General features: G+C 47.7%; 1 protein-coding gene across 1 annotated transcript in view; it reads right to left on the bottom strand.

Annotated features, from left to right (window-relative positions):
• The window catches only part of LOC142297346 (zona pellucida sperm-binding protein 2-like), a 58,356-nt gene that overhangs the window by 6,990 nt on the left and 28,551 nt on the right, over positions 1-22,815 (bottom strand). Inside the window, exons 6-18 of the mRNA XM_075341579.1 lie at positions 19,841-20,011; positions 19,255-19,351; positions 18,668-18,891; positions 18,360-18,513; positions 18,084-18,292; positions 16,073-16,178; positions 13,177-13,367; positions 11,012-11,120; positions 10,779-10,945; positions 9,394-9,467; positions 9,170-9,297; positions 7,632-7,821; positions 689-827 (exon numbers count right to left, since the gene is read on the bottom strand). Coding sequence (XP_075197694.1) covers positions 689-827; positions 7,632-7,821; positions 9,170-9,297; positions 9,394-9,467; positions 10,779-10,945; positions 11,012-11,120; positions 13,177-13,367; positions 16,073-16,178; positions 18,084-18,292; positions 18,360-18,513; positions 18,668-18,891; positions 19,255-19,351; positions 19,841-20,011 — 1,959 coding nt within the window. The remainder of the gene's footprint in view (positions 1-688; positions 828-7,631; positions 7,822-9,169; positions 9,298-9,393; positions 9,468-10,778; positions 10,946-11,011; positions 11,121-13,176; positions 13,368-16,072; positions 16,179-18,083; positions 18,293-18,359; positions 18,514-18,667; positions 18,892-19,254; positions 19,352-19,840; positions 20,012-22,815) is intronic.

The raw sequence follows: 22,815 nt of genomic DNA on the forward strand, positions 1-22,815 counted from the left end.
AACAATTTTGACCAAGTACAGTGTGTATATAGAAGACCAGTGTGCGTGGGGAGATATACAAGGACCAGTGTGGGGGGGTGGAGAACACACACACCACACTTTAACAGTATGTGTAAAGGTGATATACCAAGGAGCAATGCGTGGGGGGGATATACAGAAGAGCAGCGTGGAAATATTATACACTGGGTATTGTGTGTAGGTATGTTATACAGAAAAGTAGTGCGTTTGGGGGGGATATACATGGGGCAGTGAGTGAGATTATGGAGAGGGGCGGTGTAGAGGGTGTATTAATTTTGAGGGAAATACTTTATTTTATGGAACTTAAAGTGTGCTTAACCCCTTTGGCCATGACTGTATATAGGAATGTTTTTTCTAAGCATGGCGGTGAGTGGAAGGTTTGAGCCGTGGAGGTGGAGCCTGGGTTAAGTCTCAAGGGGCCCCAAAAATTGCCAGTATGGGGCCCTGAAATTTTTAGTGGAGGCCCTGCTTCTACCCATCATGTTTTATTTATTTAATTTATATTTGTGTGATAGTCCTGTTGTAGCCAAGCTCTGAGGGCCTAGGCTTTGCTAACTCAAACCAGCATATTGGGTCTCATTTATAACTTTTCAGTCTCTTGGTCTGTAGCCCTAGTTCAAAGAAAAAAAAAAAAGTTTTGGAAGGTGAACATCTAATCAAAAGCACTTACCTCTCCTGCATAGATTGCACCTCCATCCATAAAGGTAAACGTTTTCACTTCAAACCTTTTAAGATGTGATGGAAACTGTACTCTGGCATCAGTCATCACTGGGTGGAAGATGGTCTGATATGGTTCATTGTGTTCACAGCTGAAAATTTAAAATCATTTCATAGATCAGGTTGTGTCGAAAGTAGTCTTGTCCACCATGGACTGCACCAGCTCAGAGTACAAAGGAGTCCGCCTGCCAGACGTTTGCAAGATCACCCATCTATGTGCAGAAGTCAGTTGTCTCCAACTGATGCAAGTAACGCCTAGTATGACTGAGGTTCTGGGGCATTAGAAGACCAACTATAAGTTGAGACTACTGCTATTATCCGCAGCCTGAATGCTAGAGATTAAGGATCCTCAGGAACTTTTACAGTCACCATGCCCATAGCTTACGTCCGTTTACCAGATCCCTGTGAAAGCTCCATAATCAGCCACAATCCCAGGCACCTCTGAATTTATAGACCTCATTCAACAGGTAAGAGGTTTGCAGGGTCCTGGCCACAACCCAACATGGCCAGTGGTGCATAGTCCAAAGAATGTTTTCTGATGCTTAATATGCCTTTACAATGACATGTTCATCTTTGCTCAAACCCAAAAATATCCAAGTGATTAGTCAGGTGTTTCTAATGAGAAAAAGTTGTAAATCAGTCATATTAATCTGATTATGTGAAGCCCCGCAGGTGTGGTGTCGGTGTCGGTGCATTACCTTCAGGGACTCCACGTTGCTGGATCTCCGTCACTGGTAGGAAATCTTCTTGTTTGATCGTGACGCCACTCTCAGTATTGCGGTCAGTGAGGACCGCCACTGCAGGTTAGGGGACGCCTGGGGCTGATGGTGGGTGCAGTCGGATGTAGTAGCCTCCTGAGAGTGAGGCAAGCCCCAGGGCCCGGTGTAGGTTTGTAGTACCACAAGTCGCAGAATGACCACACAGGCAGGATGTCTTTCAGGGTTTTTACTCACAGTTGATGGCAGGGTGAGTAACCCGGGCGTAGCTGAGATGAACCAGGTAGGAACCAGGTATCCTTCAGGCTGACTTTATGAGGGTGACTACTGACTCGCCTTCCTAGCCCTTGGTGGTTTGGGGTGACCCCGACTTTGAGTCCCTATGGGGGTCACCCAGGGAAGATGCTCCAAGCCTCTCTCCCCTTGTTGTTTGCCGTGTGCTTGTTCCCCGGACCAGGCCACTCCAGCCTCTTGCCTCCTATGACCTATGGGCCCAAACTTGCGGTTACGTGGCTGCGGCTTTTGTAGTGTTGTGGTGTGGGCTTTAAGAGCCCCACACCGGCAGGTTTAGCAGGGAAAGGTGAATCTATCCTCGCTTCGGGATCTGCCGCCCGGTTGGGCCTGGTGCTCTCTAGAAGTCTCCTTACTTCCCACTCCGTTGCACTCGCTAGCTGAAGCTGGCTTTCAGGCAGCACTTCTAGTTGACCGTTCTCCCCCGTCTGTAGTCACTGCGCGGGCGCTGTTAGACAGCATCAGCCCCACAGGTCTGCTCCTCACTGAGCCCTCTGGAGTTCTGCCCTAACCGACTCACTGGTGGGTTTTTCCATCTCTGCTCTTTCTGCTGACATCTCCTCAGTCCGAGCTCCAAGCTCTAACTAACTCCTCCTATCTCTCTTTCCTTCCCCACTTGTGTCTGCCTACGCCACCTAGCAACCAGACTCTCTTACCACACCCCTTGAGAGGAGATGGAAGCTCTCACCCCCTCCACTATTCCAGTGAAGGCGTAGGCTCTGCCCCCCTCCTGGGTTCCCCAGGGGTCCTCTCTTAGGTACATGTGTGAGGCCTGATCACTATGCGCCTGTGTTCCACACCCCAGTCAGCCATCTGGATTACCTGTATTGTACTGTCCCCAGCATGGGTGCAGTACTCAGTGGTGCCTGACCAGGTCAGGGGCGCCACATTCCCCCTTAGTTATCACCAGCACGTCCTCGGGCTGCAAGACAACATTTTAAAATGCATAAAACATTAAAACATGTAAAACATTTTTAAAAGCACCAGGTATCAGACATCACCACCCTCCACCCACAAGTCCGTTAACCCACCCAAAACCCTCTCACGTTGGCCGCAACTTCAGCCACTTCTGGCAGGATGTATAGGCGGCTTTCATGGGCTGGTGGTTTCAGGGTATACCTGGCCTGGTGGATCCGCGCCGTCAGCCTCTTCTGGCAGGATGCAGAGGCGGACTCCACAGTTGGTGCTGACCAGGTACCCTCTTTGTGGTGGTGAGCCAAGGCCCCATAAACAGGCGTGCTCTCTGGTCGCAGGTGAGCCAAGGCCCTTTTCTACGGACGGGCCCCCCTGGTTGCAGACGAGCCAAGCCCCTAAACAGGCTGGCCCTGGTGGTGGTGCCACTGGTGTAACTATTTACACTGCGAGAGTTTGTGGCTATAGCAAGTTCATAGCCTTAAGTTTGTTTCTCACAATAGTTTTTGTGGGCGCATTTCTTAAACGTTGCAAAACAAAACTTTTCAAAACTGATCAAAACAGTAACTTCTCTTCTTACTTTCCTTTACTTTACTCCTCTTTTTCACTAGGGCGAGGGCACGTTGGGCACTGGCACCTGTGACTTTCCTGCTCTTTGTCTCTTTCTTCATCTGTGGTTGCCTCATCTATAGGTTCTGTGTCTTTCCTTTCTTGGTCTGCATCTGATTCCTTTTCTGTATCTGTTTCTTTATCTCTGTCTTGTCTTTCTTGTCTTTCTTGTCTTTCTTGTCTTTCTTGTCTTTCTTGTCTTTCTTGTCTTTCTTGTCTTTCTTGTCTTTCTTGTCTTGGACATGGTGCTACATCGAGCGCATACAATCCCCTTTCACCTTCATGCAGAGTGAACTGTACTGCTTCTCCAATTTTCAAATTTCTGCCTGAATGTCCTCTGGGCAGGTGGGCTTGAACATCTCTCCTGTTAACAAATATGCCCTCTTTTATTCCTTTCACTACAATGAAGCCGTATCCACTTTTCAGGTTGAAGTCCTCTACTATTCCTCTGTAAAGGGGTCCTCTAGCCTGGGCTTTGGACCTTCTTAGGCACCTTTTCTCCTCCAGATCTCTGGCTGTAACCTCTTTCTGTTCTGGGGACTGTGGTGTCGGAGGACGCTTTGATCTGCTGCGCCGTGTCTTGCGGGCTGGGTTCATGCCTGCAGGCTCCCAGGTGAGGTCTTTGGGCTGATCTTCGTCTGCTGACGGTGTCAAGTCTTCCTCCTCCCAGCGGGAATAGGGCAGCATCTCCGGCTCTGGGTAGGGGTCTGCTGCGGCTGGCGTCGGAGTTAGCCCTTCTGCTTCCTGGCCTCCTCTCCCCCTTAGTTCTTCCTGGCACTCCTCTGGTGGCAGGACTGGGGATGGACTTTCTTCTGCTGGCCCGGACGGGGGACTCTCCGGCGCGGCTGCAGGGGTTGCCTGAATCTCCTCAGGGGTGCATGGGGGGCGCAGGTACAGATCCACCAACCACTGGGGAAACTTGGCCTCCATGTCAGCCCTCATCTGCCAGTATTCTTCCTCCAGCGTGGGCTTCCTATCAGAGACCTCCGTGGATTGGGGAGCGGTATCAGCTCTGGCCTTGCAGGCCGGGGTAAATGGTATGTCTCTTTTATCTTGGCGGGCCGCGCCCTGTATGGCGGCGGCCTGGTCTTGGCGGGCCGGGCAGGGCATCGCTGCGGCGGCCTGGTCTGTGCGGGCCGGGCAGGGCATCGCTGCGGCGGCCTGATCTGTGCGGGCCGGGTAGGGCATCGCTGCGGCGGCCTGATCTGTGCGGGCCGGGCAGGGCATCGCTGCGGCGGCCTGGTCTGTGCGGGCCGGGCAGGGCATCGCTGCGGTGGTCGGAGCTTGGCGGGCCGCACCCGGCGGGGCTGCGGCCTGGTTCAGCATATCACCTGCGGCGCGGACGAGCGTCGCTGCTGCGTTGGAGTCTTGGCGGGCTGGGTTCAGCAGGGTGGCAGCCTGGGTCAGCGTCACACCTGCAGCACGGATGAGCACTGCCGTGGTGGTCGGAGCCCTGCGGGACAGGCGGGGCATCGCTGCAGCGGCCTGGGCTTGGCGGGCTGCTTCTAGCGTGGCTGCGGCCTGGTCCAGCATCGCCGCGCCGGGCGCCTCTTCGGGGACCGCGGGCGTGGCTGCAGGGGTCGGGGCACTCGCGCTGGCCGGGGCATCACTTGACTCACCCACCGGTGGCAGCATCGGGGTCTGCGTCGTCGCCGCTCGATCTGACATGCGTCGCGCGGCTCCCTCCTCGTAGGTCCGCACCGCCGCAGCCATCCCCAGGAACTCCGCGTACTCTTCTCTGACCTGCTCTATGACCCGGGTCTCCAGTCGATCACAGAACTGGGCCAGCTCCCGATACCACCAGGCAGCGGAGCCTGGTTCTGGGTTCCTGCTGTCAGACGCCATTCCTTCTGCGCCGTCTTCCGCACGATCTCCCAGCGGTGGCCTCGTCGCTGCCTCCTGTAGCAAGCTGTCCAGCTTCTGTTCTGCCTCTTTCAGCAGCTTCTCTCCCAGCAGCAGGCTTGTGGCTCCCTTTCTGTTCCGCCGTTTCTCGACGCTTCCACTCTCATAGCTGGCAAGGTCAGAACTCTGCAGGGGATCTCTGGGTAGCCACACCTCTTCGTGGGCGGTAACTTCTTCCAGCGCGGGCTGCTGTTTTTCAGCGCGCTTTTCATGGTGGCAATATGGCGGCGCTTCCAATTTTTCAAGCGGACCGCCCAGGCACATGGTCACCTGTCTCAACAGGTCTAGTCCTTATCCTGTTCGTGACGCCAGATGTGAAGCCCCGCAGGTGTGGTGTCGGTGTCGGTGCATTACCTTCAGGGACTCCACGTTGCTGGATCTCCGTCACTGGTAGGAAATCTTCTTGTTTGATCGTGACGCCACTCTCAGTATTGCGGTCAGTGAGGACCGCCACTGCAGGTTAGGGGACGCCTGGGGCTGATGGTGGGTGCAGTCGGATGTAGTAGCCTCCTGAGAGTGAGGCAAGCCCCAGGGCCCGGTGTAGGTTTGTAGTACCACAAGTCGCAGAATGACCACACAGGCAGGATGTCTTTCAGGGTTTTTACTCACAGTTGATGGCAGGGTGAGTAACCCGGGCGTAGCTGAGATGAACCAGGTAGGAACCAGGTATCCTTCAGGCTGACTTTATGAGGGTGACTACTGACTCGCCTTCCTAGCCCTTGGTGGTTTGGGGTGACCCCGACTTTGAGTCCCTATGGGGGTCACCCAGGGAAGATGCTCCAAGCCTCTCTCCCCTTGTTGTTTGCCGTGTGCTTGTTCCCCGGACCAGGCCACTCCAGCCTCTTGCCTCCTATGACCTATGGGCCCAAACTTGCGGTTACGTGGCTGCGGCTTTTGTAGTGTTGTGGTGTGGGCTTTAAGAGCCCCACACCGGCAGGTTTAGCAGGGAAAGGTGAATCTATCCTCGCTTCGGGATCTGCCGCCCGGTTGGGCCTGGTGCTCTCTAGAAGTCTCCTTAATTCCCACTCCGTTGCACTCGCTAGCTGAAGCTGGCTTTCAGGCAGCACTTCTAGTTGACCGTTCTCCCCCGTCTGTAGTCACTGCGCGGGCGCTGTTAGACAGCATCAGCCCCACAGGTCTGCTCCTCACTGAGCCCTCTGGAGTTCTGCCCTAACCGACTCACTGGTGGGTTTTTCCATCTCTGCTCTTTCTGCTGACATCTCCTCAGTCCGAGCTCCAAGCTCTAACTAACTCCTCCTATCTCTCTTTCCTTCCCCACTTGTGTCTGCCTACGCCACCTAGCAACCAGACTCTCTTACCACACCCCTTGAGAGGAGATGGAAGCTCTCACCCCCTCCACTATTCCAGTGAAGGCGTAGGCTCTGCCCCCTCCTGGGTTCCCCAGGGGTCCTCTCTTAGGTACATGTGTGAGGCCTGATCACTATGCGCCTGTGTTCCACACCCCAGTCAGCCATCTGGATTACCTGTATTGTACTGTCCCCAGCATGGGTGCAGTACTCAGTGGTGCCTGACCAGGTCAGGGGCGCCACAATTATGCCAAGACCAATTAATCCACCTCCCACCACCACTGCCAATCCCTTCACTGGCTTCCCATTGCCCAAAAACTAGAGTTCAAAACACTAACCATGACATATGAACCCATCTCCTCCATATATCTGTGACCTAGTCTCCTGGTACCTACCTTCATGCAACCTCAGATCCTCACAAGATTATCTTCTCTACTCCTCTTCCCAATCGCATACATTTCTCCCGTGTCTCCCCATACTCTGGAATGCTCTATCCCAGCATATCAGACTCTCGCCTACCATGGAAAGCTTCAATATGAAGCTGAAGACCCACCTCTTCTGACAAGCCTACAACTTTGAGTAAAGGCCCCTTTACACGCAGAGATAAATCTTTAGCAGATCTGTGGTTGCAGTGAAATCATAGACATATTGTTCAATTTGTACACAGCTACAAACCTGGCACTGATTGTCCACAATTTCACTGCAACCACAGATCTGCTGCAGATTTCTGTGTGTAAAGTGGCCTTAAGACCACTGCACAGCCAGCTCTGTCCTTACCCCCATTTTATCCTCACCCATCTCCTGTAGCCTGATCCCTTATGGACCGGGTCCTCCTCCTGTACCAGTTCGTTTTTGTAATGTCCATGATTGTTGTACTGGTTTATGTATACCCTTTTCACTTGTAAGACACCATGGAAAAAAATTGCACTAAAAATGCTGATTTGCATAGAATTTACAGAAGATTGTTAGATGAAGTACCAAATGGGCCAACTGAGCAGTCAAATCCAAAATTGTGAGTTTGGCTTCACAAGGAGTATTTAATAAGAAGCTACAGCCTGGTTTGATTTCAATGCAGGGATCTGGTTCACAGCAGCAATTTCACTTGGAATAAAGATCTAAAGTTTGTGGAACAAGCCAATAATCCAAAAAGTATATGTACCTGTTGTCGATAATAGGCCATGTAGGAAGGCTTCGCATATCTGGAGTTGTAGTAGCCCAGCAAGTGTCCAAGAAGAGTTCTAGCCGTGGATCAGAAGTGTGCAAGAGCTCAACCTCAAAATACAAAGGTTCTCGCAAGTATTTAATTACTGGATATTCGGCATCTTCATAGAAGACATTGTATCCATCACCTAGAGGAAGGAGGAGATTTCCAGGAAAGTGATCAATCATTTATATAAAGCATTAAAGGGAACCTGTCAGGTGCAATATGAACCCCGACCAGTTCTGGGTGCATATTTCTATTCCCTGTATAAACTAGTGGACTGCCCCCGTGCCAGCGGCCGAACCGCTCGGATCCGGAGCCGCGGTTGCTCGAGGGGTCCCCAGATCCAAGGGGGCTGTGCGGACACTCGAATTAAGAGGGGGGGGGGGGGTTTACGGGGAGAGTATGTACAAGGGGGTTAGAAAGTTTGTGACACTACCCTCGGTGTGTGGTAATGTGAGGGACCACCACTGCTGTTTGTGAGCCCGGTGATTATTGTGTAGCAGCAGGATGTTTAATCCCTCAGTGGGTGGGGGGTGTCCCAGGGCCTGTTGGTGCTGTTAGGAGATGGGAAAAAGGGTTTCAGTGTACTCAGTCCAGGAACATAGACAGCTTGTAAACCAGAGTTCTGAGCACCATTGCAGATTGTAGGGAGCACGCTTGGGTCCGTGCCCTTTGTGTTGCTGTTAGCCTGTGGCCCTTTCCTTAGCACCTGTGTTTTTTGGACCCTCAAGTGTGAGACTCTTCGGGTCCCACTCACCCATATGGCTAACAGAGTGCGCTTGCTCTTAGGGTTCGCGCGTAGGATTTCTTTGGCCCATATTGGGAAAGTCCTATCCCATCGGTACGCTAGTACCCCAATTTTGGAGCAGGTTGGGGATGAATCTTGAAGTCTTCACCCCATCGGTTAAATTACCGGAACACGTGAAGCTACTTTCTGGCCTAGGGTCCACGTACCCAGTCGTGCCCTGACCCCTGCCCGGTGATAGCTCAAGGCCGCTGGCTGCCCTCCTTGGCAGTCCATGCCCCTTGACAATCCCCTATGACTGGGGCTCCAGCTCCTACCAGGCACAGACCAACGTCTGCCACCTAGTAACTACAGGAGCTCTGTCCCAGACCGGTGACCCTTTCCCCCTCAGAGTCACCTCTGCCTCCTTCCTCTCCTTTTTCTCAACTCCTCTGCTCAACTGTCACTTTTTCACTTCACTTTCTTCTCCCTCTCTCCCTTCCCCCACCCACAAGCCAAAGGAACTCACCCTTGCAACTAGTCCCTGGCCTCATTAGCATACTAGAAACACCTTCTAAAGATCTGTTTATTTATGCTAGTGTATACAGCCTATATGTTAGGCTGGGATTAGTAATAGGCACCCAGATGTGCTCATGGTTCTGAGTACATATTGCACCTGACAAGTTCCCTTTAAATGGTGTATTCACATAATGTCAAATCCAGGTTCCACAAGTGGCACCTGTACTCATCTCAAGAACAGGGCCCTTACTTTTACTGAGCCTTAACACAAGATCAAGAGGAGCAATTCCAGTCTGTGCACTGGGGGTCGGATTGTCATCATAGCTGTAGTCCACAACCAAGGTGCTGTTTGTTGTGTAGTTACAGGTCACATTCATGCTACATAGTAAAAAAAAAAAAAAAATTTTAAATAGCTACTTTTTAATGTTTAGACTAAAAGTTTAAGCTGGTGGTAAAGACATTTAGAAAGCTTACACAAATAGGATTTTTCCAGTTGAGGTACTTGAGTAGGTTACATCATTTTCATAGATCATCAGGTTACCCTGAAACTGAAACAGAAGAAACAGTAAAGTAAAAAGCACCGTTACAGCATTTTTTATTGCACCAGTGGAGCGGTGATTTAAATCCAAGTCCCCTGCATCTACCGTATCTGTGCTGCTCTGCTTGGCCTCTGGCGATTTCTGACCCCCTCTGTTTGCAATCGATAATCCAGAAATATTTTAATATAATATATATTTTTTATATTATACATTATATAATTTGGGTATCTTGAGTATTGGGTGACAGATTGACGGTGGCAGCAGCTGATGGGAGAGCGGTGGTGGCTGCAGGGGTGGGGGGGGCATCAAATAGAGGAGGGTGGTGGCAGATCGGAGGCAGTAGTGGTGTGGATCGGGGCAGTGACTACTGCTGCGGCAGTGCAGCAGAAAGGAGGCAGTGGTGGATTGGGGACCTTACCAAATGGCACTTGCAGGGATCACTCCTCAGCTTTCATGGATGGAGTGAAGCTGAGGGGGAATGGTCGCCTACAGGTCACTGGCCCCAGATCCAAGGTGATTGGACAGATCGGTCACTGGACAGATCGGCCTTGTGACCGATCTCTCCAATCAGAGTTGGGGGTGGGTGAAACAAAGTTTATCCAGCTCCAGCCAGTGAACAGTGCTATAGCTGCACTGGTCATGGATGGATTTTAATGTTTCAGCCACTCAATGGCTGAAATGTCAGTGGCTGTGATTGGCTGATTAACGCAGCTCAGCCAATCACGGCCTCTGCAGGTCTAAGAGGAGGGGGGGGGCGGATTTCACACCACCCCACCTGAGGTCAGGCAGAGGTCCCTGCTCAATCGCAGCCACCGTGGCCGCAATGTTGCTATGACGTACTGGGTACATCATGGGTCGTTAAGTACCAAGTTACCATGACGTACCCAGTATGTCATGGTTGTTAAGAGTTTAAAACAATTATTTCTTCTATTTTTATTTTTTTACCCCCAAAATGCCGCCCCCGACACGTGCCACCTGGTGCGGATGCTGCCCCCCCCCCTTGCTACGCCTCTGCATATGCCTTAAGATTACAGGGTTGGTTTGAGTCCACATCTATACAGCAGTGCCAGGCACGCTCAGACTAGCTCTAGATGGAAAGGCTCAATACCCATGGCTAGGCTTCTATCATTGTGTAAGTTTTGCATTTGTTTACTCATTACTGGTTGAGCTGATCTGTACAGGGATCTGATTAGAAAATCTATTAAGTGGTTATCCCATGCAATGCCATGACTTTGTACACTGTACAGCCCATGCAATGCCATGACTGCACTGTACAGTACCACAAATAAAAATGGTGTCGTGCCCCATGGAACGCTTTACCCGTCGTGTGGTTCTACAATCTTTAACAGCAAACACAAATTTTGCCATGTCATCGAGTATAACTGGGCGACAGCTGGCATCCCTCAATACGAGTCTTGACAGGTCCATGTCTGGCATATTCCACAGTTTTTTTACCGACACTTCCATTGTCCCATCTGAAAGGCAAACTGTAAAAATACAAATTAGAAAAAAGTAAAAGCTTCTCACCAACAGTGCCAAAACCACACACATACCAACTGGGTTTGACTGCGAGTCACAGGAAACCACCACTGAGGAAACGTCATTCCCATCTTTATCTTTTATAGTTATGGGAATTGTTACAGCAAACCCTGCACTGGTCACCTGGAAGACAGGACACAGGATTGTTAGCCCAAATAGGAACACCCCATTATGTGAAGCACAGAACCGATCCTAATATGTAGGTGTAAAACGTTAGCAAATACCTCCAATTAGAAATGTGTAGTAGTTCTCTTGATTAGTTATGTTGCTTACCTCAAGTGCAGGGCATTGCAGTAGCTTAGATATTTAATGGTTATGATCACAAGCAGCTAAGGCCTAAGCCACATGGCATGAAAAAGCGGGAGTGGAGTGATAAAAAAAAACAAAACAAAAAAAACAAAAAAAAAAAACCACACACTGCACTCAGTACACGGTGTACAACGAGTGCAGGGAGACAATGGCAATAGCCAGCTACAGAGGAGAGTGAGAAATCCCTCCCGCCCCTCAGTGCCGGCCCGCTTGCATCGGACCTGTCGCAGAGACACTCTGCTCTGCTGTACTGCCAGTGTGAGCAGAGTCATGCGAAGATCGCTGTAGATCCCTGTGTGGTCCCAGCCTTACGCTGCAAAAACTCCTAGTAAGTTGCTTGTGATAGTAACTTTGGATACACAAGGCAATGCAATACCCTGCACATGAGATACAACATAACCAACCAAGAGAAAACCCTATATTTCTAATTTGAGGAATTTGCTAATCTTATACCAAATACATATTGGGCTCTTCACTATGTAAAGAAGTTTTAAATACTACAATCCATTTTCAGAAAACTCCAAGCTGAAATCTAGCTGCAATTTAGTCAAATGTTAATTGAATCAAATTAACCTTTCCCCACATTTGCACTTTAAGTCACTGACCAGGTTTCCTTTAAAGTGCACAGATTAACAGGATTTTCCTATACAAGCTAAAGCCAGTGCTATACTGGCACTATCAGGCTGATTCTATACATACCTATATTGGTCAGCTCAGATTTATCCATTTTGAAGCAATCAAATTTGCAAAATCAGCAGCTTTAAATGACAGCAGCTAATAACTGAATACCCACCCAAGCTATCCCCTCCCCCTGTTTATACTAATTTTTATCAAATCAATTTACTTTGTGACTAGAAGGACCTATGCTTGTGTCATAGGCATGTGACCAGAAGGAGTGGTGCCTCAGCCAACAAAGGTTGCTACCTGGTATCAGCTATGTTGGCTGAGGCCCTGCCCCTTCTGGTCACATGGGAATGACATCAGCACAGGTCCTTCTAGTCACAAAGTAAATAGATTTGATAACAAAATTAGTATAAACAGGGGGAGGAGATAACTATGAATACCAACCCCAGCTATCAGCTGCTGTCCTTCAATAAGCTGCTGATTTTACAAACTTACTTGCTTGTGTTTCAAAACGTATACATCCTGACAACTACAAGGTATGTATAGAGTCAGCCTGATTGTGCCACTATAGCACTGGCTTTAGGTTATAGAGGAAAATCATGGTGAGCTTTAAAATTAGGTTTGTGGGAGGGGGATAAAACTAAAATTTTTCACTAGTCCTTTGGGCAGTTTTACTTTTACTTGCAAGGAGTTTGTGGATTTAAAAAAAAAAAAAAATAATAATATTCCAAAACATTTAATGTATTTGCTACCCCTGTAGCAATTTAATTTTTTTAAACAAGTCCTTAGAAAAATTAAAATTAAATTTTAAGTGGTGCCAACTTTTGGGAGTTAACATACTCCAGCGAGTGATCACTCAAGCACCGCTATAGTAAATTCAGGATTCTTGGCAAATTCATTTAATGACTAGAAAATTAATCAGTTCCCTTGTGTGTGGCCCCAAAACTAGATCATATACACTTGTCTTTACTTGGGCTGCATGGACTGGAAGAAGGGGGATATATTGGAAACCGATCCATTACCTTGTGAAACTGCATCTAAATCTTGCTTTAAATGGGATCTGCTGGGTTTCTGACTTTACATAGCAATCTAGGAATTGCAGTGCTGATCCATGTTAGTTGTGATGACCCCATACAGACAATATTTATAAAAAGGAGTTCTGCACTGATGTCGAAGTCTACTTTATCCTCTACTTGGAGCTATTGAAGCTTATACAAGCACGAAGTTTGACCTTGTGGCCACTTACCTCGTCCATGACAAGATTAGAGGCTGCCGGGACCGCGACTGTAGCATGTGTTGCGTTGACATTCGATAGCAAGCCACTACTTAGTGTTGCCTGTACATTGTTGATGTATATAAGCCAGCTTGGATCAAGGTTTCCCAGTGTAGTCATCAACAAGTCGCCTTTCTGCCCACAAGGACTAACGGTAGGCTGACCTGAAGGGGAGACAAAGCTATTGTCAGCTTGTAAAATGGTGGAAAACTGGAACAGCTCCCACCCAGTGACCCCAAGAACAGTTTTAAAGGGCTGTTAACTTGAACAAGGATTGTTATGCAAATTTATGTTGAGTGCACAGCCTTTGAGTTCATGCTTGATACATAAAGGTTTAATTATGCACTTACACTGGAGGTGATACCAGCAGGTACATGTGGCCCCATGGCAGCTAAAGCTTTGGTTGGTGAGAATTCTTCAAGTCTGAAGTATGTCTTGGACATGGAAAGTGTTGATAGTTTTTTGGGATACACTTGATTAGTTGGGTGAAGGATACATTTGTCAGTGTTAAGGTGTGGTTGTTTAAACGGGGGAAGTTAGCCACTCAGACCATGGTTTGCCAGAGTGGCAAGCATGGACCACATAGGCCAAGAGGGAGATTGACATGTCTGTAGGACTTTAAGAGGGGGTCCTTGTGTGACAAGGGGTTCCAGTACAGAAATATGACATTGATCCACTAGATAAAGTGCCACCACATCTGTAAGATCTGTAGAAGGGGACAAGGCAGAACTGGCCATGTGTGGTAGGCCAAACCAAAAGCTAAATAGGATGGCAGGTCCAGCGAGTGGGGCACCTGGAGGCCTCACCTCTGTTGGAAATCTTTTGAACAGAATTTTGCACAGGGCTCTTTTGTAGGGCTTGTATTAGAAATTGGAGCCACATGTATTTTTCATCTTTTAAAGAGGCAAAAAAGGTGGGAGATTTAAAAAAAAAAAAAAAAAAAAAAAAAAAAAGATTGTAGTCCTCTTGGGACCATAACCTGCTTTTGCTGTATATGGTAAAATTAGACAATACCATAGCATTGCAGCATAATTATAAATATCAAAGGTCCTGAAGCAGTCACCACAACTGATTAGTGGAGCTCCTGTGGACCCTGGACACTGCACAGTTTTCCCCTCCTTAACACCAGCCCTGCTCTTGGGTTAACCCTGCACACCCAGCAAAGATTTCTGCTTCATGACCAGTGTAGTAACTCTGAAACACTTCCATGGATCCCAGTGACTGACTTGTGACATATTGGGCTTCATAATGGTGGTAAAATTTAAGACAATATTTGTGTTTGAATTTATATCTTAAATCAAAGTGTGCAAATTCTATTTTCAGACAGTTATGTCTCCATGCAAAAATAGACATGTGGGGAAATCTTTACTATCAGCACAATAGGTTTTTCCTTTTAGGCGCTTCATGGGAACTTAAGCAATATGGAAGGAAAATAAAAAATTTCACTTAGCCACAAAAAGGTTACGCGAGCCTATTTTCACAACGGTAATTGAGAAAAAGCACCATACAATTTGTTGTGCAATTTCTCCTGAGTACACCGATTATACCACATGTGGGGTAAAGCTACTGGTTGGGTGCATGGCTCTGAAGGGAAGAAGCACCATTTGGAATGCAAAAATTAGATTGAATTGTCAGCTGATGCCACTTTTGGCTCTCCAAAGGTGCCCAGTAGTGTAACCCCCACAAGTGACCCTATTTTGGAAACTAGACCCCTTAAGGAATTCATCTAGATGTTTGGGGAGTACCTTGAACCCCCAAGTGCTTTACAAGATTTGGGAAGGAAGGGGGAGGAAAAAACAAGAATCCTTTAATGAAAATAAAAGATTTACTTAAAGCAACATTTGTGGTAGAGGGAAGAGGAGGAGGAGAGTGCACCATATAATTTGTTGTGCAATTTGAGTAGGCCAATATCACGTGGTCAAAAACTACATTTGAGAAAAAGTGCAAAATAAAGTAAGGGGCACCATTTGAATTCTGGTGCACACATTTTCCTAGATTAGTTTGTGGACAATATTTGCAGAGCCTCCAAGTACCAGGACAGAAGAAATTCCCTCAAGGGACCAAATTTTGGAAGTTACACCCCTCTGGTAATCTGTGGGTGTAGCGATTTAGTCTCTAGAGAAACCCATTGGGTCAAATGCAGAGAATGTAGCAGATTTAAAGACTGCAAGTCCTTTTAGTGCCTGTACATTGTTTCCAGCTTGTGATTCTGGAAACCTGCTCTGTAAATTAAGCAGGCTTTCCTCACTACAATAATGCCAAACATTAATGTTAAATGGTTTAGGCACATTGTGGGGCACTTTTGAATGTGCAGGTTCCTTTATTTTTTTGTGGGGAGGTGGAGGTAACCCACACCAGATGTCAGTTTATGCCATGGAGAAAAGCAGTGTGCATCGGATTCTATGAATCCCATCCACTGTGCTTGTACTAAATGCAGAGTTTGGGGCTCAGTGAAAACCTGCAGCATCCAGAATGCTGCTATTCCTGATCATGACCGCTCAGCCTTACACACAATCCCTTGTGTAAGTGCTCAACATAGAGCACAGGATAAATGTGAGTTGTGCCATACTGCAATCTTTGGGAGGCAAAATGAACTGATTAATAACTGGTTGAAGAATTTGTTTTATTTATATGTATTTGTTACACTGTTCACCTTGTAGTAAAAGTGATTAGGTGGCTTTGTTCCTCTGGTCAGTGCGATATATAGATGTTTGGGTACCATCACAAAAAAAAATGCTTTACAAAATAAGAGATCACCTCTGTAGGCTTCCCTCTGCATATAGCATAAGTGCCAACACTTTAAATGTCATCTACTAGATACCAAATATCAGTATTTTTAGTCTGGAAAATTTTACTATAGACTACTCACGGATTAAACAGTCAATGGTTGCAGTCGTAGTGAAGGTTTCCTCATTTGGAATAATTAGAAATCCAAACGTTACATTCAGGGTAAACAGAATGCCATCAGGAACAGTCTGAAATATTGAATGAATTATAACATTTCCTGTAAGCCCACAAAACGAGTGATGTAGTCATTCCAGTGTTACATGCTACTCCCTTAAATTAAAACCCTTAGGCCTCCCTCACACGTCAGTGTCTCCGGTACATGTTTTGTCCGTTTCCTCATGTACCCGAGACACGGACACATGTTGACCCATTAAAATCAATGGGTCTGCGCGCACGTCTATGTTTTGCCATGGACTGTGTGGAGCATGTGTGCTCCACACGTAGACATGTCAGTTTTTCCTCTGGCATCACAGGTGTCACGCGGACCGCACGGATGTGATTTGTGTGACACACCTGAGAAAACACATGTCTGAAAGAAATTCTATACTCCTCCAGCACTGCCGTTTCTGCCGCTGCTGGCACTTTCTTCCGACCCCCGCTCATTATGCTCATGAATATTCACTCCACTGCAGGCCGGAAGCAGCAGCGGGGAGTCGGCAGGACCAGAGGCCGTAGATCAGCAGCATGGACAGCAACGCCAGGGACAGGTAAGCAGAAAGTTCCTGTTCTACATGTGTTATCACAGATAGATTTTTATATTATTTTACCCCCAAAATGCCACCCCCGACACGTGCCACCTGGTGCGGATGCTGCCCCCCCCTTCCCTATGCCTCTGCAAATGCCTTAAGATTACAGGGTTGGTTTGAGTCCACATCTATACAGCAGTGCCAGGCACGCTCAGACTAGCTCTAGATGGAAAGGCTCAATACCCATGGCTAGGCTTCTATCATTGTGTAAGTTTTGCATTTGTTTACTCATTACTGGTTGAGCTGATCTGTACAGGGATCTGACTAGAAAATCTATTAAGTGGTTATCCCATGCAATGCCATGACTTTGTACACTACAGCCCATGCAATGCCATGACTGCACTGTACAGTACCATAAATAAAAATGGTGTCGTGCCCCATGGAACGCTTTACCCGTCGTGTGGTTCTACAATCTTTAACAGCAAACACAAATTTTGCCATGTCATCAATTATAACTGGGCGACAGCTGGCATCCCTCAATACGAGTCTTGACAGGTGTCCCTATCAAAAGGTACATGTGAGACCTGATTACTATGCACCTGTGTAGTCACACCTCGGTCAGCCTTCTGGATTACCTGTATTGTACTGCCCCCAGCATGGGTGCAGTACTCAGTGGTGCCTGACCAGGTCAGGGGCGCCACAAGGGGACCATCAAGGACCTCATTGACCTTTAAGTTCGGGACACAGTAGCAACAGGAGAACTGGGGACAGGACCATACTCAAACCCCACAGGGTTCACGCTACTGTCATATGGACTACCATTGAGAGACTACCAGGAGGGGACCCCCAGACACTCCAAGCCATGGGGACCCACCAACTAGAGACAGGTGCGGGGGAAAGAAGTCACTAAGTCACTACACCGGCACTGGGACTAAGGTGGCCAGCCTGCCTCAGGTGACCAGTTCAAAAAGAGACCTCTAGTAAAGTCACTAGTTATACTGCAACCCCTTGTTTGGCCTACCTTTTCTGCACCTATCCTCTGGGGCCTGGCCCTGCTTGGAGGATTTAACATCCAGGCTGCCACCAACACCAGTAGTGAGAACTGTGCAGCAGCTCCAACTACATAATGTGACGCCACTTGCGGATTGCGGCTATTAACTTTTATCTAACCTCCCTTGTAATTTTTTTTTTTTTTTTTAAAAAAAAAAAAAGTGTCCCCAGGGCCACGGAACCAGGCAACGGACACCAAGTGACATCTCCCCAGCGGTACACCGCCCGGAACAGTACCCCATAGCTAATGGGCAACACATTTACCCAGAACTGCTGGTGCTGCTCTGTATATACTGGACCTGACAGGTTCCCTTTAAAATTTGGGGAGAAGTCTGTTACATTTAAGGTTACACATACCTCCTTGGTCACACGGTCATCACCAAAAGGAACTTTAAGAATGAAGGTCACGTTTCCATTTGGAAGAGTTTTATTCTCAATGACATATCCAAGGTTAGTAGCCTGTGGCAAAGTCAAGGTGACACCACCGATTGTCAAATTGACCAACTGGACATCGGGTAGAAAGGTTCCAACCGTGATTGTAAACGTTTGCGTTGTTAGTATAGTTGCTATAAGGGAGAAGGACACAGTTAGAATAGGAAGAAATCTGAAAGTGGCTGCTCTGTGAAGCCTTACCATTGATTACAACGGGTGGTTGTTGGTCAAATGGTGTCGTTATGTCCTTAATGATCGTGTATTTTGTGATGCCCCAGCTATCATCCAGCCAAAGGTTTTCAAGAAATGGGCGGATATTGTAGGTTATCCCATATTGGGAGTTTACAACATGGCTCTGGGGACAAAAGCAAGAGTATAGAAGATCAGGAGTACTCAGATCTAAGAACCAAATGGAATGTTTACACCAGAAGACCCCACACTATTTCAGACCCCAACATGATACCACAACTCTGGATCAGACAGTATATGAAGGTAGTTTTCATAGTCACCTTATAATATCCTCCTTCAGCTCCCACAGGTATCCTTATGTTAGTCACAGTGTTGCTGTCCACAATCTCATACTGTCTAGAAACAATTTCTGCATCTGTTAAATTCAGAAGGTCAACCCCAAACTGGATTAGACTGTGCTGGATCGTTTTTGCACCAGTGAGAAGTGGAGAAATGTTCTTCTGGACGGCCCACAGGATCGAGCCGCTCGCAAACTTCACATCATCTGGAAAGGAACAAAAAAAAAAAAAAAAAAAAAAAAAAATGAATAAGATGAAGGTTACTTACCGGTAGCTGGTTCCCCTCCCCCCCCTTACCGGTAGCTTCCCCCCCCCCCCCCTTCACCCATGACAGTACCCACATGATATGGGTGCTGTCATGGGTGAAGGGAACAATAAAGATTACTTACCAGTAGCTGTTTTTCAGAACCCATGACAGCACCCATGTAATCACGTGGTGCTGTCATGGGTGAAGGGAAAAATGTTTGAGAACCATGGAGGTTTGTAGAATGGTTACCTGAATTAGGGGCTATTAAGACCAAACTCATACTATTATTGGTGACTGAGACCAAATATTGCTGGAAACTCACCTATTGGGCAGGCAACAGCATTATCAACCAAGTAAATGAACCAGCGCTGTTTGTAGAATAGTGTAGCCCTTACAGTTGAGAAAGTCACACCACTAATCTGAAATGGCAAAAATAGATTGTAACTTTGAGTATAAAATTGTAAAGACAGAAGGGAATTTTTTTTATTCTCTTTAGATTTAATCTGGGAACAGCATGATTTAGGGGCAGATCATCTGATTCCAGGGATGTGTCACTTGTTCAGTAGCTTGCTATAGTTTCAATACAATCTGTTAAATCAGGAGATTATCACTGCTGGACTAACATGTGCAAGGCAGTCCAACTAATCTGTAACCCTCCCCACAACCAGTCAGCAAGCTGTCAATCATTGGTGTGAGTGGGGTTATAAACAGCTCAACATGCTGACTACTGCTACAAAAGACCGATCAAAACTTCACCAAGCAATGTTGGAATCAGGATTTCTGCCCCTACATCATGCTGCTCTCAAATTGAATAGCGAACACTTGCTGACAAATTAAATTTAATAGATTAGGGTATTAAAAAAAATAAATAAATCCCAAAACCATACAGTGGAGCTTTTGATAGTTACCCTTTGAGGCACAGCTTGACTAGCATTGTAGGGCGACCTCAATAAGACCCTGGATTCTGTGGTGTTAATTCCATAGCCAATGTTCTGTGCATCATCAATCATCATTGTGGATTTTAGGGTGGAAGACAAGTGAAAAACCACTTGCCACACAGACATGAGACCGCTGACTGCCTGAAGGACAAAAGTGATACAATAATTTGGTCCCTGTACTCACTAGAATAGTGAATAAATATTTTATCTGCAAATCACTTGTATAAAAATGATTAGTAATTTTTGCATGATAAGAGACCAAGTGACCAGAGTTTTGTTGTTGTCCACTGCCTGCTGTGATAATCCTCTAGCCTTTAAAGATGGAAAGACGATAAGGGGTTAACACCATGCAGTGACCAAAAAATATGAATTGTTAATTATATTCCATAGGTCTGTTTTGAGGTATATGTGATGCCCTGGCAAAGCCAGGTTGTCACAGAAAGAGTTAATCCTCCTTGGTAATCTGATCCCACACCGATGCAGCAGGACAAACCACATCCCCCAGGGTAAGAGAAAAGCAGAGGGGAGGGGCTGGAGCAGAGTGTGTGGAGAGACAGACAGAAGAGGAGTCTGGAGTTGTAGCTCCCAGGCTGAAAGTGAAGCGTGCTCCGAGAGGGCCGGGACAGGCTGCAGTGAGGAAGGGGCCAGAGGTAGCCGGAGCAGGGTAGTGGCCCGACAGTACCTAGGGTGACCCGGATCACTGCAGGGGAGTGGATTCCCCGTTCCCGGCTGAGGAGAAAGAGGAAGAGAGTGAAAGGCACCTGGCTGCAGGGAAAGAACAGGAGCTGCTGCACCGTGTGTGGGACACTAACACCCCCGTACCGAAGGCTGCGGACTCCGGCAATTCCTAGTTTACCAGTGACTGAAATACGCAAGTACGCCCATGCCCTCTGGCACCGCAGCACTGCACCCTGCTTACCCCATCACCGGGCCCCAGGACAACCAACCACCTACCCACGGAGGGGAGAAACAACAACCAAGCTGCTCCCTGTCACCGCTCCCGGGATCCCCATAAAGAGCAGCGGTGGTGTCCACACAATCACCACAACCGTGGGTGGCGTCACGGACAATCTCCCTTACCAAATCCCCTTTTACTGTGGAGCCTGGGATCACAGACCGGGTCACACCACCGTGATACCCACAGAAGTGACCTCGTGGCCCGGATCTGAGTACCCCCTGGTCGACACAGGACCAAAAACGAAAAAACAAACCACAAAAAACCCCCCACATAAATCAATACTAGTGTTGTTGATTTTGGTCCTGCAGGTCCTATACTTTGAAATGTGTAGACCTATGGAATAAAAATACTTCAATTTTTTCCCTTCACCACGACAGCGCCACGGCGTCCCTGGTGGTGCTGTCGTGGCTTCTACACTCACAGCCACATAAGGTGAGTATACCATTACACACTGCAGTTTTATATATCTGGTAAAGCTGCTTTCACACCTCCGGTTTTAGCAGAGCTGGCCAATCCGGCTCTAAAACCTATGCAACGGATGCGGCGACAAACCTGCATCCTTTGCATAAGTTTCCATGTGGCCTGTCCTGTTTTTGCCGCTTGCGGCAGGCTACTGAGCATGCGCAGTGGGGAAAAAAAAAAAAAAAAAAAAAAAAGTGCCAGGCAATGTTCCATACGGCCGCCGCATCAGCTAAATCTGCCGCATGCAGCGCAAAAACTGGATGGAACACAAGGCCATGCGGCACAATACGGCACGAATATAAAAAAAAAAGTCTATGCAAAAAAACCGCAACTGGCGGAAAAAAAAAAGTTGCGTTTTTTCTGCAAAGCACCGGATTGTGCCGCACAGGAAAAACCGGATTGGTGAAAGCAGCCCAAGACCCTATCTGCGCTCTTTTCCCTAGTCTGTATTTAATCACCTAGCGGCAGAGATACAGATGAGAGAAGAGGGCATGCACCATCATGCTGCATACAAGCAAAGTAGAGGTTCATGTTCAGGGCAGGCAAATCATTGGACAGTGGCAGCATATTGCATGATTGGAAAGGAAGTTCTTTCCTCCCTGGAGGGAGGCAACAAGGGTTTTTGTCTGACTGTTGTAACTGTCTAGGGGGTGTATGTGGTGTTATGTCTGACTACCTGGCTAGTCCAGGGTGTCACACAGGGATGACGAGCGCTGCTGTCAGGAGGTTAGATGAGATTTTTATCTGCTGTGACAATCCTCGCTTCACTCCTGACATCAGCGCTGTCACGCCTTCTATGTCCGCTGCGTTCTCACGTCACTAGCGGTGATGTCACGGGCAATACTGCTGAGAATGCGGCAGGCATAGAAGGCAGTGACAGCGCTGATGTCAGGAGTGCAGGAGATAGTCACAGCAGGTAAGGATCTCATCTAACCTCCTGACAGCAGCGCTCATCATCCCCTGCAGTGACCTGGGCTGACCTATTGATGTTCGCTCAGGTCACTGCATTACTCTCCCAGCCAATGGGGAACATTCTGTCCTTCATTGACTGGGACATTGACTATGGTACGGATAGTCGTGGGACCCCTTATTACGCCAGACCCAGATTTGTTTTTCTTTTTAATAAATTGGTAAAGAGGGAATGTTTTGGGGAGTGTTTTTTTTTTTTGGAAAAAAGTTTTAACTGACTGGGTTGGTGAGGTCAGCTGATAGATGCCATGACATCACTAACCCCAGGGCTTGATGCCAGGTGACATTACACATCTGGCATCAACCCCATATATTACCCTGTTTTCCACCACACCAGGGCACAGGATGAGTTGGGGTGAAGCACCAGGATTGGCACATCTAATGGATGCGCCACTTCTAGGGCGCCTGTAGCCTGCTATTTTTAGGCTGGGAAGTGTCTAATTGTGGCCCTCCCTAGTCTGAGAATACCAGACCACAGCTGTCAGCTTTACCTTGGTTGGTGATCCAATTTGGGGGACCCCATGTTTTTTGTTTTAAGTTATTTATTTTAAATTTT

The sequence above is a fragment of the Anomaloglossus baeobatrachus genome, chromosome 3, assembly GCF_048569485.1.
Source record: "Anomaloglossus baeobatrachus isolate aAnoBae1 chromosome 3, aAnoBae1.hap1, whole genome shotgun sequence".
NCBI classification, from domain to species: domain Eukaryota; kingdom Metazoa; phylum Chordata; class Amphibia; order Anura; family Aromobatidae; genus Anomaloglossus; species Anomaloglossus baeobatrachus.